Raw genomic sequence first — 13,463 nt, forward strand, 5'->3', positions numbered from 1 at the left:
GTGTGTGAGTGTGGCTGCGTGTGCCTGTGTGTGTCCGTGTGACTCGGCATCTGTTTACACATGGATGTGGTCACTGAACAGCCCAAAAAAACTGTATGCCCAATCGCCCAGAGCTGAAAACCCATTTTTTATGCATAAATGTTCTCATGGATACTCGAATTTATTATTTGGCTGGAGTTAAAAAATCATTATTTTTATTCAATAACTGCAGATGCTGATCGGTGTGGTATTCCCAGGGAGAATATAAGAGTCAGACATTTTAGTACGTGTTTACAGTTTGGTCATATAATCGTCGCTAAATGTATTTATAATATTATATTTGGCTTCTTTTAAATTGAGCCGCTAAGGCCACAGCAGTGTTCGACAACACTGATATATCAAGCGGAAGAGTTGCATTGGCCTGCAGTTTCACAGTTATATTTACATATGTATTTATGTACACATTTCGATTTGCAAATATTTGATTATTCCATACACGTGACTTAATAGTGCATTTTGATTTGCTCAAATTGCTATAAACTTTAAAACAAACCGGCAATTTCCAACGCCTGCGCTCATTCTAGCACTGGCTAGACACCATTTTACAGCACTGATTGGCGCCACTTGTCAGAGTTGCATTTTAATACGAATTTGTTTAAATATTTATTCAGACACAACATAGTCTAATAAGAATTGACCTTTCTGATTAGGGTCTGATTCATGCCATGCGCAGCCTTTCTTGCGGCACAAAGCTGACTGATATGGAGCCGTTACAGCCACAACATGCAACCCTAATCAACCGACCCATTAATGACCTTGCGCTGACATTGCCGCACAGCAGCTGTGACTGAATACAGCGAACATTCGCCAAGCCAGTGGTAAAAAGTATCCCATAAGTTTTTTTGCAAACACCATAAACCGTATTAAAATGGCCTTCAATAAGCTGAGCATTGAGAACCTGGACTTGGAGGGCAAGCGGGTGTTGATGCGGTAATTGTGGAACAGATTTGGTCCTGTGTCTGGCCACCGAGTTGCATAAACCTCCGTTTCGTTCTCTTTCCCCTGCAGTGTGGACTTCAATGTGCCCATCAAGGAGGGAAAGATCACCAGCAACCAGCGCATTGTGGCTGCTTTGGACAGCGTAAAGCTGGCCCTGTCCAAGAAGGCCAAGTCCGTGGTGCTGATGTCTCATCTGGGTCGTCCCGATGGCAACAAGAACATCAAGTACACGCTGGCCCCCGTGGCCGATGAGCTGAAGAAGCTGCTGGGACAGGATGTTAAATTCCTCAGCGACTGTGTCGGCAGTGAGGTGGAGGCCGCCTGCAAGGACCCCGCGCCTGGCTCCGTCATTCTGCTCGAGAATGTGCGCTTCTATGTGGAGGAGGAGGGCAAGGGCCTGGACGCCAGCGGCGGCAAGGTAAAGGCCGATCCCGCCAAGGTCAAGGAGTTCCGCAGCAGCCTGGCCAAGTTGGGCGATGTCTACGTTAATGATGCCTTCGGCACTGCCCATCGCGCCCACAGCTCCATGATGGGCGATGGCTTCGAGAAGCGTGCCGCTGGCCTGCTGCTCAACAAGGAGCTCAAGTACTTCTCCCAGGCCCTTGATAAGCCCCCAAATCCCTTCCTGGCCATCCTGGGTGGCGCCAAGGTTGCCGACAAGATCCAGCTGATCGAGAACTTGCTGGACAAGGTCAATGAGATGATCATTGGCGGCGGCATGGCCTTCACCTTCCTCAAGGTCCTCAACAACATGAAGATCGGCGGTTCCCTGTTCGACGAGGAGGGCTCCAAGATTGTCCAGAACCTAGTGGAAAAGGCCAAGAAGAACAACGTTCAGCTGCACTTGCCCGTGGACTTTGTCTGCGGTGACAAGTTCGCTGAGAACGCAGCCGTCAGCGAGGCCACTGTCGAGAGTGGCATTCCCGATGGACACATGGGCCTGGATGTGGGACCCAAGACCCGTGCGCTGTTTGCAGCACCTGTGGCACGCGCCAAGCTCATTGTCTGGAATGGGTAAGTGCTGTCAGTTCTGAATTACATTCTCTGCAACTCCAATTTGTGCCGCAGACCTCCCGGCGTGTTCGAGTTCCCCAACTTTGCCAATGGCACCAAGGCCATTATGGACGGCGTTGTGGCAGCCACTAAGAACGGCACGGTCTCCATCATTGGTGGCGGTGACACAGCCTCGTGCTGCGCCAAATGGAACACTGAAGCACTCGTTTCGCACGTCTCCACCGGTGGCGGTGCCTCCCTGGAGCTGCTGGAAGGTAAGACACTGCCCGGCGTTGCCGCTCTCTCCAACGCCTAAACTCTGCCCATCTGGCAACACTCTCCGAATATGTATGTTAATCGCGTCGTTTATCTTGTAAGTCCCACAAACACACACAAAGTTGAATCATTTTGTTGCAAATAAAGGAATATTATTTAGCTTACGGCTGTGGCTGGCGTGGCTTCTACTTTCGTGCAAAGTTCGTATCCATGGCGGAGGAGGTGCGCTGAATGTTGTTTAGATTGGCCCGAATGCGATCGCCAATCGAGTTGTGATTGGAAATGGCCTTCTTCACCTCCTTGTTGATGAACTCCTTGTCAAAGTCGCGCTCCTTGTTCTGTGCTTCTTCACGGGCATATGCCTCGCGGTGCCTTTGCACGGCTTGGGTGCGATCAGCCTCTCGCCATGTGGCATTGTCCATCATCTCTCGGAGACGGGCCTCACGGTCGGCTTCGCTGAGCTTTGGTTTGCCGGCCTGTCGCTTAGGGGGTGAAGTTCGTTTCGGCGGCGGACTGGGGCTGGGGCTGCGACGTCGACGGATGGGACTGCGGTCTCTGCTGCGTTCTCTTTGAACTGGATGATTCCTGCTGCTGCGGTCCCTTCGATCTCGTTCCCTGCGTGCGTTCCCTCTGTCTGGACTTCTTCTTGGACGCTGTGTCTGCGGCTCTCGTCGCGAGTTGCGGCTGCTGCTGCCACCACGATGTGCTCTCGGCTCCTCTTGACTGTGCCTCGAGCTCCCATTCCGGTTATCCCTTCTCCTATGCTCAGCCTCCCTTCTTCGGGACCGCTCATCGCTGCTGCTTTCGTTGCTGCTGTCGCTGCGTTTGCGCCGGGATTTTTTGCCCTTCTTCCGCTTTGTTGCCATGTCCAGCTGCTTGGATATGGTTCGATACTTGGCGTCCAACAGCTTGTCCAGTTTTAGGTCTTCATTCCCCGCGTCTCCCTTCAGCTTGCTGACTTGCCGTGCCAACTTTCGGTCCAGATCCTCGTCGCTTTCGCTGCTACTCGACTCATCGCTAGACCTCTTCCTGTGTTTCTTCTTTTTGGATTTTTTACTCTTTTTTGATTTCTTTTCTTTGGCGGCTTTCAAGTCCTGCTCCGTCTTTAGAATGCGATGAATTTCCTTTAGTTTTACTGGATTTTCCAGCAACTTTCGTCGCGATTCCATTTCGCGTTGCTTGATGAGCATCAGCGGGTCCTCCATGGTCTTGCGCTGCATGTCCACCTGCTCCGTGGACTGCAGGTTGCGGTACGCACGTATGGAGAAGGGCACACACTCGTGCTCGACATGGTTGATGGACTGCTTGACGCCCACAGTGTTGTGCTCCTGCTGCCGCTCCTCGGCCTGCAGCGTTTCAAAGGATTTGTCGATCTTACGGCCCAGCAGGTACTCTTCGCGATTAATTAGCTCCGTGCTGTCTGTAACATTGTTTAGGGCCATAAATGATGCTGCTTTTCATGGGCTGGACTTACTTTTGTACATCCATTCCAGCTTGGCCTCGCCGGGTGCTCCACCATTGCTGGCCAGCACACCAGAGCTCTCGCCCAAGCGTCTAAGCTCCTCCCGATCCCGCTCCTCGTGGATTTCCTTGCGTAGATCTTGTAATTTTCTCTCCTCCATCTTGGCCTGCTCTTCGGCTTTCCAAACCCGCTCCTGGTTTTTCATTGTGTGCGGATGCCATGACTTCTTCAAGTTCTGTGCGGAAATAACAATGATTCTTGACGTTCCCGTATAGCAGGGCACTACTTACCAGATCACCACCACCCATTTTCAAGAAATATTTGTGTTTTTACGGCAAAACAATTTAATTAAACTCTATTGTTGTGTTTCATGGGGTTTGCATTATTATATCGATATGGACGACGTATTGCGATGGCATTGGTGCGATTCTGTCTCACACGATTATATTAGTTATCGATAGTTTTATTTCATATATCGAAGAATCACCGTTAAAGTCAGTGGTAAAAAACAAATGAAGATGAAGCATGAAGAGTAGGTAAAGTAGTTTTAAATTTGTAAAAATCAAGAACTAAAACATGTAAAATTGTATAATTACTTTGCCGATACATCGATAGACAGTTTTCTTTTCGTTTTATTTCAAAGTTGATTAAAAAGCAACGGAAAATGTTTGCTTCTGGACGTTCGCTTCTCAAATTTGCATCTGGCCAAGCTTTTAGCAGCAAACCATCAAAGAAGCTGAGCCTCAAGAACGTTGATGTGGAAGGCAAGCGTGTGTTCATGCGGTAAGGAGTATTGTAAGTGGAAATCTGTATGTATGGAGTTTGCTTTACAGGGTGGACTTCAATGTTCCGATTAAGGATGGCCAAATAACTAACTTTCAGCGTATAGTCGCGGCTCTTCCCAGCATCAAGTACGCGCTGGACAAGAAGTGCAAGTGCCTGGTGAGTAGATCTCCAGCTGCGCACGTTCATTATCGTTCCCAATTCTCCAATCAGGTATTGGCTTCGCATTTGGGTCGTCCGGAGGGGAAAAAGAACACAAAATTCAGCCTCGAACCGGTAGCCAAGGAGCTCCAGAAGGTGCTGGGCAGGCCGGTGTGCTTTCTCGACGACTGCGTGGGGGAGAGTACTCTAGATGCGGTGAAGAATCCTCCAGAGGGTAGCGTTCTACTGCTGGAGAATCTTCGCTTCTACGCCGAGGAGACGGGCAGCACTAAGGATAAGAACAAAAAGAAGATCAAGGCTGACCCGGAGAAGGTTAAGCAGTTTCGGAGCAAGTTAGCCCAGCTGGGGGAGATTTTTGTGAATGATGCCTTTGGCACTGCCCATCGTGCCCACAGCTCCATGTTGGGTGAGGGCTACAAACTTCGAGCTGCCGGGCTGCTGATGGACAAGGAGTTAGAGTACTTTGCCAAGGTGCTGCAAGAACCAGTCAAGCCGTTCCTGGCCATTCTCGGGGGAGCAAAGATCGCTGATAAAATCCCACTCATAACGAATCTTCTCAATAATGTTTCAGTCATGATTGTGGCTGGTGGCATGGCCTTTACATTTCTGAAAACTCTCAACTCCATGGAGATTGGCAAGTCGTTGTTCGACGAGAAAGGTGCCGCCATGGTGCCCGAAATAATGGCAAAAGCAAAGGAGAAAAATGTCAACATAATTCTACCCGTGGACTTTGTGTGCGCCAACAAAATCGACAGCAGCCCGGACGGAATCGTGGCCGTGGATGCAAAGCAGGGTATACCCAAAGATATGATGGGTCTTGATGTTGGCAAGATATCCATTGAAATATTTGCTGGAGCCATTTGCGCTTCCAAGACAATTGTTTGGAACGGTCCACCGGGCTTGTTCGAGAACAAAAACTTTGCCCATGGCACCAGAGCCATGTTGGAGGCGGTCATTGGGGCCACCGCACGTGGCGCCACGACAATCGTTGGCGGCGGAGATACGGCCACGGCCTGCAAGCAGTTCGGTGGCGCAGACAAGGTGTCGCATGTGTCCACGGGCGGTGGAGCTTCACTGGAGCTGCTCGAGGGCAAGGTTCTGCCTGGTGTGGCAGCGCTGTCTGATGCTTAAATTAAGTGTTGGGTTACGACCAACTAAAACAGTTTCAATCTAACCGTTTACATTTGTCCTTTAAGTTTGCTGTTGACTGCTAATATTTATAATAAAATAAGATAATATAGAATACAGTGCGGTTTATTGTGGAATAACATGAGTGCGGCTAAAATTAGGTAAATGAGTTGTTGATCTCGCATAGGATTTCGCGGAACTTCACTCGACTTAAGATCCATATGATAATATATTTCGTTCAACTCTGGGGGACATTTTCGCATTAATCGAAGCTTATTAGCTCGGCCGTGGCTGGCTCTTCTGCTTTGACAGGCTTCGGCTTCGCCTCTGGCTCATTCTGTGGTGGAGCGGGTGCAGCAGCAATGGCCTGAACTTGATTATTGGCGATCTCGGTGACGGGTTGGACCTGCGGTGGTGCCTGGGGAGGTGCCAGTTGTGGTGCTTGGGGTAGTGGCTGTGCGGGTGCTTGATGCATTGCCGGGGGAGGTGGTTGAGCTAGTGCCTGAGGCGGGGGATGAGGCTGAACCATCTGCTGCTGCTGGAGCATCACATGACCCATTTGTGGTGGTTGCTGTTGTGGTGGAGGTGCCGCATGTTGCAGCTGCGCATTGGCTGGCGGTGGCTGATGCATCATGCTGCCCGGCTGCTGTAAGTGCGGAGGCAGCATCATGCCGGGTGGTGCTGCATTTGTCGGTGGCTGGGCCATGGCCGGATTGTACATGCCCGGCGGAATACCCTGGAACTGTCCATGGCCATTGGGTGCAGGTGCGGCATACCCTGGAGCAGCAGCAACATACGGATTATAGACGCTGTTCGGTTGATGCGACGGTGAGCCATGCGGAGCTACGCCAGTGGCAGGGAGGTAGGGGAATGGGGCCGACTGTCCCATGAGATACTGCGCCTTCTGCTGCTCCTGGCGCAGCTGCATCTCGCGTTCCTGCTCCTGAATGCGTTGAAGTGCCAACTGGCGCTGGTACTGCAGATATTCTTGCTTCTTCTTGCGCATAATCTCCAGCTTTTGGGCCATTTGCATCTGACGCTGGCGCTCCTGCTCCTCGGCTATGCGACGAAGCTTCTCCACATGCTCCTGCCGCAGCACGTCCAAGGCGGCACGCGAGTCCTTGATCTGTGCCAGCTTGTCCTGCAGCTGCTCGTACCACATGCGCTTGTCGTCCTTCTCCTTGATGTACGACAGCTGCTGGGAGTGCAGCGAGGTCAGCGTCATGAACAGAGTCTGCACAGAGGAATCATTCGAAATGCTGCGACCACGGCTCGAGTTGGACTTCATGCGGTTCACGAAGATCTCCACCTGGGTGCGCATGTTGGCGGCAAACTCATCGATCTGCACCTCATCGGCGGTCTTGGGCTGCACGGGCAACGTTTGCTGCGGCTGTGGCGTCGGCGGCATGGGACTTGGGGCAGATGGGCTGGCCATGGAGGAGGATTCGCTGATTTTACGCTGCTCCCAGTAGCTGCGGTTCAAGTATTTGGCCAATTCCGGGTTGGTTGCCTCCTCCTGCTGGTACTCCTTGGGTGCCTGCGGCGCCTCTGGACTCGGCGAACGCTGCTGCATGCGGTAAGCGGCTGCCGCTGATGTCAGCGTCGTTTGCTGCAGCTTCTGCTTCTGTTGCTCGGCCTCGGACTGGCTGAGGGCCAGCGCCAGTTGCAGCTCCTCCTCCTCCTTGAGCTCCTGCTCGGTCTTGCGGGCGGGCGTCTGCAAAATTAAAGACTGTTTCATGAGCATTTTTGTGTGCATTTCGTTCGACTGACAAACCTGCACCTGCTGCGACAAGGAACTGTTCAAGTACTCCGCCGGCAAATCGCTATCCGCTGGACGTGCTCCAGGCTTGGCGCTGCTGACGGCAACGGCGACACTCCCAGCGGGACGCAGGAGTGCTGCAAAACAGCCATCGCACACCCGAACCTCTTTCTCAATGCCGTACTTGGGCAGCGGGCACTGCTTGGCCGTGCACTGGCCACAGAACACCTGGCCGCAGTTGCGGCAGTGATGCTTGCGGTTGGTGAAGGTAAACTCCACGCGGCAGCGGTGGCAGACCTTGCCGTCGGACCAGTTGGGCGCCGTGTCGGCCGTGAACATAGCGTCGGCTTCCTTCATCTCTGGAAACGTGTGTCCCTTGGCCTTCAGGATGGTCATGGTGTCCTGCAAGTTAGGGAATTATTACTGGTGAGATATTCAGCTGATTTTCTACTGCCTACTGGGGATGCCTCTTCCAAGCTAAGTTCCTCCTCGGAGCTCATTTTTGCACTGCGTTCTAGCAAACACAAACGGAGGCTAGTCACTAATTAAATTAAGTACAAAAAGCGAACAAAGGGAGAGCTTTGCAAGTCGACGTTGCGATACTCTTGTGGGGTTGGATTGACCAGATAAGATAATAAGTGAATCATCGCTTGGCGTACCTTAATGGATTGATATTTGTCCGACGAGCGGAAGGCATTGGCCCAGGTCTGCACCAGCTCCAGCATTTTCTGGCGCACGTTCTCGTGGGGCGTGGACTCCAGGAAGCTGCTGAACATCTCGCAGTTTTCCTTGGTGAACACCTCCTCGTGCACGGGTGCGCCACAGTTCTTTACGATGCTCTCCAGCACCAGCAGCGAATAGCAGGCCGAGTGCGGATTGGGTGAGTTCATTTTCTTCTTGATCGCGGCGAAGGCATTCTTCGGTCTGCGGGAGTAGAAATTAGCAATTAAGAGGAACCAGATAACAGGCAGTCTCAACCTACGTAACATCTTTCTGATTGATTTCATCGCAAATGAGGAGTATGGAGGGCCAGTCTGGCTCCAAGCGTAGATGGCTCGTGGCGCTCTCTGCAACATAAAAAAAGAGTCAGACCTCAATCTTCACAATTGAAAAGCGCTGGCAGGTCATTCGCTTTTATTGTTAATTTTGTTTCTTTTTTTTGCTTTTCTGATGAGTCATTTTTCTGGCTTCATTTTCTCTTGTTCTCTGCTTTTATGTAAAATCTTACCTAAATTCTTATCAAAGCTCGATCGAAACATGATTTGTTGCTTTATCTGTTTTCCCTTTTTGATTTTTTTCTCTTATTTAATGGGTGTATCGCAATTTTTGAATTTTTCCAAGTTTTTATTTATTTTTTGTTGTTTGTCCACCAGTGTGACCGCGGATGTATACATAAAATTTACCTTCAGAAATATACCGAAATGTACTTAAACAAATACACATACCGTAAACAAGCAAACACGTTGGTGGGAAGGGAATGAATCGTAATTGTATTCTGAATGTTTCGTAATTGTTGCTAGACAACAAGATTAAGCTATTATATGAACAATATTTTGGAGAAAGATTCAAAATCTGGCTCTTCGATTCTTGTGCTATCGATAACGCAGGTATGAGTGACAAGTACACCGATGAATACACTAACGCGTTTTCAGTGGAATGTACGTTATTTAAAATTAAATATTTTATTGTAACTACTCTCACATTTTAACAAAGAAATGCTACTTAGGACTGCATTTTACATATTAATGGATGACCCCTGAGAACAGTCAACCAATGTGTTTGTAGAAAATTCGATTTTTCCATATTTTCTTTCCATGAAACAAGTGGATAAAGCAACGATAAATATCTTAAACCTTTCCCAATCAAACAAGTTTACTTTAGGACAACAGGACAAGTATCGTTCTTCATATAGTTTATTTCGTTTGTTCACACAGGTCGCGCTTAAATAATAGGTTAACTAGACAGATAATTAAATTTACATACATAAACATACATAAGCATTCATACAGATGCGGTTAAGCCATACATAAGCAGTATAAAAACTATGGATCGTTATGTTTAGGGGGTTTGTTTGCAGCAACAGTTAGCATTAGCATTGCAATGGGTTTCGTTGCATTTGTTAAAGTATCACACGCCGATATTAAAGAGTTGGGTTTATTTGCAACTAAGCGATAAGTAACATAAAATCACATTCGATTAAGCCCATATTAAGCCCAATACTACAAGCATACACTATGAAGTAGTCCCAGTTTAAATCCTTTTGATTTTGTGCCTCAGCGTGAAGTAGGCCAACACCTTGAACAGCGTTATTTGGCCAAGAATCATCATGATGTTGTAGCCAAAGTCGCCCTGCTCCATTCCAAACTGACGCAGCACAGTAACGGCGTTTCTAAACGGATAAGGTCACATTAAAATATGATGCAGAAATCGTTTGCTTTTTGCACTCACTTGAAGTGGCAGTAAAACTCCGTGGGCGGACAGATCAGCTGTTCTCGATGGTTGCCATAAAGCGCTATGACCATATTCTCCAAGGCATAACGTAACGGTGATAATGAAGCGACAACCCGCATCGCAGCCGGAATGTGGTTCAGCAAAATGAGGAAACCGGAGAACATCAGCATGAAGCACGTGGAAACGGCACCAACAAACGTTCCATTCTGGAAAGGAGATGAAATTTGAAAATTAAAAAGGGGCTCCTAGAGACTCGCTCCATCACTTACAACTGGATTCAGCACGGTGCCCAGAAACACGCCCAAGCCGTCGGCGCAGATGGTAACCACCACGGCTGAGAGCAGATATTTCACAAATCGATCCATCTCGACGGGCTGTTCGGTCATGAGGTATCCTATCGTGATATATACCGTGGAGAAGATGATCTAAAAACAAAAAATATTCATTAATTGGAGACGGATTAGAATGGATACCATGAAAACTTACATGAACTGGTGTGGAAGTGATTATGGTGGCAAGGTAATAGGTTCGCAGCTTGTACCAGTTGTTAAAGGTTTCCTTCTTGATGATCTCTATCTCGGATGGATCTGGAGGGTTACCCGAAACGTTAAGTCAATTCATGGAAAGCAGTTTGATCTACTCACATCGCAGTATTCCCGGCATAATGGTGGTGTACCAGAGATAAACGCAGTGGATCATAATCATGCCCACATTCGAGATTTGTTTGGTGGCATTGCTGCCAGAGTCGCCAAAGATAAGGCCAACCAATACAGCGCAGATTATGTGCACTCCAAGTTTGAGGTATGTGAGTGTCTGTAAGAAAGATATTTTAATATATTTCGCTATGCCAAGGGCTTTCTTGTAGGTTTGAGCCTACCCAATCCCTGAAGAACTGCATATGGCAGCGTCCAATGAGCAGCCACAGCCGCATCCATTCCGCTGGCGGGAATGTGTGCCGTGTTAGCTCCTTGGAGGAGTCCAGGCTTTGTATCTCAACCTTCTGCACATGCCCGGGCGACTGTGACTCATTGAACTTGGCAAGTTGAGCCTCGCTGGGCGGCTCCGCTGACTCGCCCTGCATCAGCTGCTGATCGTAGCGCCAACGTTTGTTCTTGGCACTTTCCGCTAGAGCCTCGGTGTGATCATCGTAGTCACCGTTGACGCATTCCAGCACTGCAAATGAAGTGTGGAGATGATGATGGATGAGTGGTGCTAATTGGCGAAAGGGTACTGTCTACACTACTCACGGAAGTCGGCGGGATTGTGGTAGGGCGGGCACTCCAGTCCTACGCTGCTCAGAAACATGACAGTGTTCTGGGGCGTGCCCTGGTAGGTGCATCGACCGGCGCTGAGCACGTAGATCAGGTTGAAGAGATTGTAGATGTTCGTCGAAGGCTGGTGGATCGTGCACACAATGGTGCGCCCCTCGTTTGCCAGGCCTCGCAGCAGTTGGATCGTGTCGAAGGAGGATGAACTATCCAGGCCCCTGTGGGATGGTTCAAGGTTGTCGAATGTCAGTCAGCAACTGGTTTGGCTCCCTGCTGCCCCACCCCACGACCGCATCCCTGATGCTGGTCTGTTCTGGTCTGGTCTGGTCTGGTCGGGACCTCTGCTACTTACGTTGTGGGCTCGTCTAAAAATAGAACTGCTGGATTGTCTATCAGCTCCAGGGCAATTGATAGACGCTTCTTCTGTCCGCCACTCAGATTGGAGCACTTTGTTTGCCGCGTTTTTGTCAGCTTTAGCGAGTTCAGCAAATAATCAATCTGCAAAAACAACAAATGATTTGCTTAGTCGATCTATCAACTGCCAATCTGCTGTCCATTCACCCACCAGTGTTCGCTTCTCCTTCATACTGACGCATTTGTTGGAGATTTTAAGTGTGGCCGCCATGAGCATTGTCTCCTCCACAGTGAAGTAGGGAAAGAAATGGTCATCCTGCATGATATAGCCGCACAGCTTCCGTGCCTTGCCAATCTCTATCTTCCCGCTGACGCCAGACTTTGTGAGGCCCGTCAGGATGTTCATTAGACTAGATTTGCCGGCACCCGAGGGTCCCATGATGGCTGTCAGTTCGCCAGATTTGAATGTTCCTGCGATGCCCTTCAGCACAGACTTCTTTTCTGCAAAGGAAAATGTGTAGACAGAAATAAATTTGAATTAGTATCTGCTGCAGTAAAGATATTTTATGGTTTATGTCTACAAAAGAAGACACTAAGATTGAATGCCGGTGTCAAGGCAACTTTTGAGTTGTTTTGAGTCATTTTTCGTATGGTCAACCATTTGGAACTTTGAACTTTTAGTCTACGCATTCCGCGGCTCAACTTCTTCGAGCTGCTTGAACTTTTTTGCCAGATCGTTGGACTGTCCAACTTGTACCCGTTCTTACATATTTGATGTAAATTAATCTCGTTTAAACCTATTAAATATTCAAGTGTAATAGCAATTAAGTTATGTGTTTCGAGGCCGACAGGCTAGAAGTGACGAAAGGTGAACCAATAAAACCTTTAAAACAGTAAAACTCTACATAGATAGCGCAATTATCATTAATTCAATTAAATGGCACCACGACTAACCCCCAAAAGTCAAAAGTAATAATAATAAAGCAGGGATACGACAATCACCGAAAAGATCGCACTGCGTCACTTATGGCAGTCTTGAGTACGACACGCACAGCTGGAAAAAATAATAATAACAAAAGGCTGCGACACCTGTGGCTCCCAGGAGGGAACATGCCGGCACAATGAGAATTCCACGTTGCACTTGGATTTGGGTTGGGTGTGGGTGGAGGAGCATGCTTACCGTGTTGTCTGGGCACGTTGACCTGGTAGACGAGATCTTCGAAACGGATGTCGATTCCATAGACGTTCTTTAACAATTTGCTGCTATCCATTTTGTATGTTTTTTATTTTCCGTTCACGAACTTTCTTGTTTTAGACTCTAGATTTATGTTGTGTGCTTGGCAAGGAGTACGATTTCCAGGCCCATATCAAGCACAGCAGAGAGTTTCAATGTTTTTGTTTATTTTTTGCTGTAATTTGTAACAAAGAAATATTATTTAGTATTTGGTTTACTGGTTTAACACACACACATAATTCACATTCGAGGGATTACAAAAAAACAAAACAATTCAGTTTCGGTTTATATGAGGGCGCGGGGGTCAGGAGCGTAATTTGTGCCCCTCAAGGCAAATAGTTAAATGTTTAATTGGAGGGGGAATGGCTTTTATCACAGCACTCCATGAGATTTCAAAAGTCACAATTAGAGCGCGTCTTGAACCGAAGCGAACCACAAGAAATCAAATTGCGAATGCAAAGCCCAATACGAAACTGCGCGACGAAGCTGAAAGCAAAACAGAACTGCGTCAATGAACGGCACTACACACACACACACACACACACACACTACTTCGCCCTTTCGTCTATGGTATTCTGCAGTTCCTCTTATCTTCATTCTTTAGTATATGCTGGA

The 13,463-nt window shown here is 48.5% G+C and overlaps 5 protein-coding genes across 7 annotated transcripts; 2 read left to right on the forward strand and 3 right to left on the reverse strand.

The window, feature by feature from the left end:
• The first annotated feature begins 808 nt into the window (after positions 1-808).
• On the forward strand, positions 809-2,411 carry LOC117584642 (phosphoglycerate kinase). The gene is made up of 3 exons (XM_034273664.1): positions 809-969; positions 1,048-1,992; positions 2,047-2,411. Exons 1-3 carry the CDS (start codon positions 908-910, stop codon positions 2,285-2,287), a joined length of 1,248 nt encoding a protein of 415 aa, XP_034129555.1. The 5' UTR covers positions 809-907; the 3' UTR covers positions 2,288-2,411.
• On the reverse strand, positions 2,375-4,119 carry LOC117584641 (pre-mRNA-splicing factor CWC25 homolog). The gene is made up of 3 exons (XM_034273663.1): positions 4,000-4,119; positions 3,722-3,944; positions 2,375-3,667 (listed from the first exon to the last, which is right to left on the reverse strand). Exons 1-3 carry the CDS (start codon positions 4,015-4,017, stop codon positions 2,433-2,435), a joined length of 1,476 nt encoding a protein of 491 aa, XP_034129554.1. The 5' UTR covers positions 4,018-4,119; the 3' UTR covers positions 2,375-2,432.
• Positions 4,120-4,338: 219 nt separating this feature from the next.
• On the forward strand, positions 4,339-5,803 carry LOC117583874 (phosphoglycerate kinase). The gene is made up of 3 exons (XM_034272523.1): positions 4,339-4,492; positions 4,543-4,651; positions 4,706-5,803. Exons 1-3 carry the CDS (start codon positions 4,374-4,376, stop codon positions 5,783-5,785), a joined length of 1,308 nt encoding a protein of 435 aa, XP_034128414.1. The 5' UTR covers positions 4,339-4,373; the 3' UTR covers positions 5,786-5,803.
• An 89-nt stretch (positions 5,804-5,892) lies between these two features.
• Positions 5,893-8,919, reverse strand: LOC117583872 (hepatocyte growth factor-regulated tyrosine kinase substrate). Of its 3 annotated transcripts, none has more exons than XM_034272519.1 (5): positions 8,770-8,919; positions 8,524-8,608; positions 8,201-8,465; positions 7,563-7,943; positions 5,893-7,496 (listed from the first exon to the last, which is right to left on the reverse strand). In XM_034272519.1, exons 1-5 carry the CDS (start codon positions 8,798-8,800, stop codon positions 6,045-6,047), a joined length of 2,214 nt encoding a protein of 737 aa, XP_034128410.1. In that variant the 5' UTR covers positions 8,801-8,919; the 3' UTR covers positions 5,893-6,044. The 3 variants fall into 3 exon arrangements, with proteins under 3 accessions (XP_034128410.1, XP_034128409.1, XP_034128411.1); XM_034272518.1 differs by having other exon boundaries at positions 7,557-7,943; XM_034272520.1 differs by lacking the exons at positions 8,201-8,465; positions 8,524-8,608; positions 8,770-8,919 and adding an exon at positions 8,000-8,073 and having other exon boundaries at positions 7,557-7,943.
• Positions 8,920-9,681: 762 nt separating this feature from the next.
• Positions 9,682-13,023, reverse strand: LOC117583873 (ATP-binding cassette sub-family G member 1). Its single transcript, XM_034272522.1, has 10 exons — positions 12,795-13,023; positions 11,826-12,115; positions 11,613-11,758; positions 11,240-11,478; positions 10,870-11,165; positions 10,637-10,805; positions 10,479-10,579; positions 10,262-10,417; positions 9,990-10,198; positions 9,682-9,930 (listed from the first exon to the last, which is right to left on the reverse strand). The coding sequence occupies exons 1-10, from the start codon at positions 12,883-12,885 to the stop codon at positions 9,792-9,794; spliced, it is 1,836 nt and encodes a 611-aa protein (XP_034128413.1). The 5' UTR covers positions 12,886-13,023; the 3' UTR covers positions 9,682-9,791.
• Between the last annotated feature and the right edge of the window lie 440 nt (positions 13,024-13,463).

Source organism: Drosophila guanche, unplaced genomic scaffold (genome assembly GCF_900245975.1).
Source record: "Drosophila guanche unplaced genomic scaffold, DGUA_6, whole genome shotgun sequence".
Lineage (NCBI taxonomy): Eukaryota > Metazoa > Arthropoda > Insecta > Diptera > Drosophilidae > Drosophila > Drosophila guanche.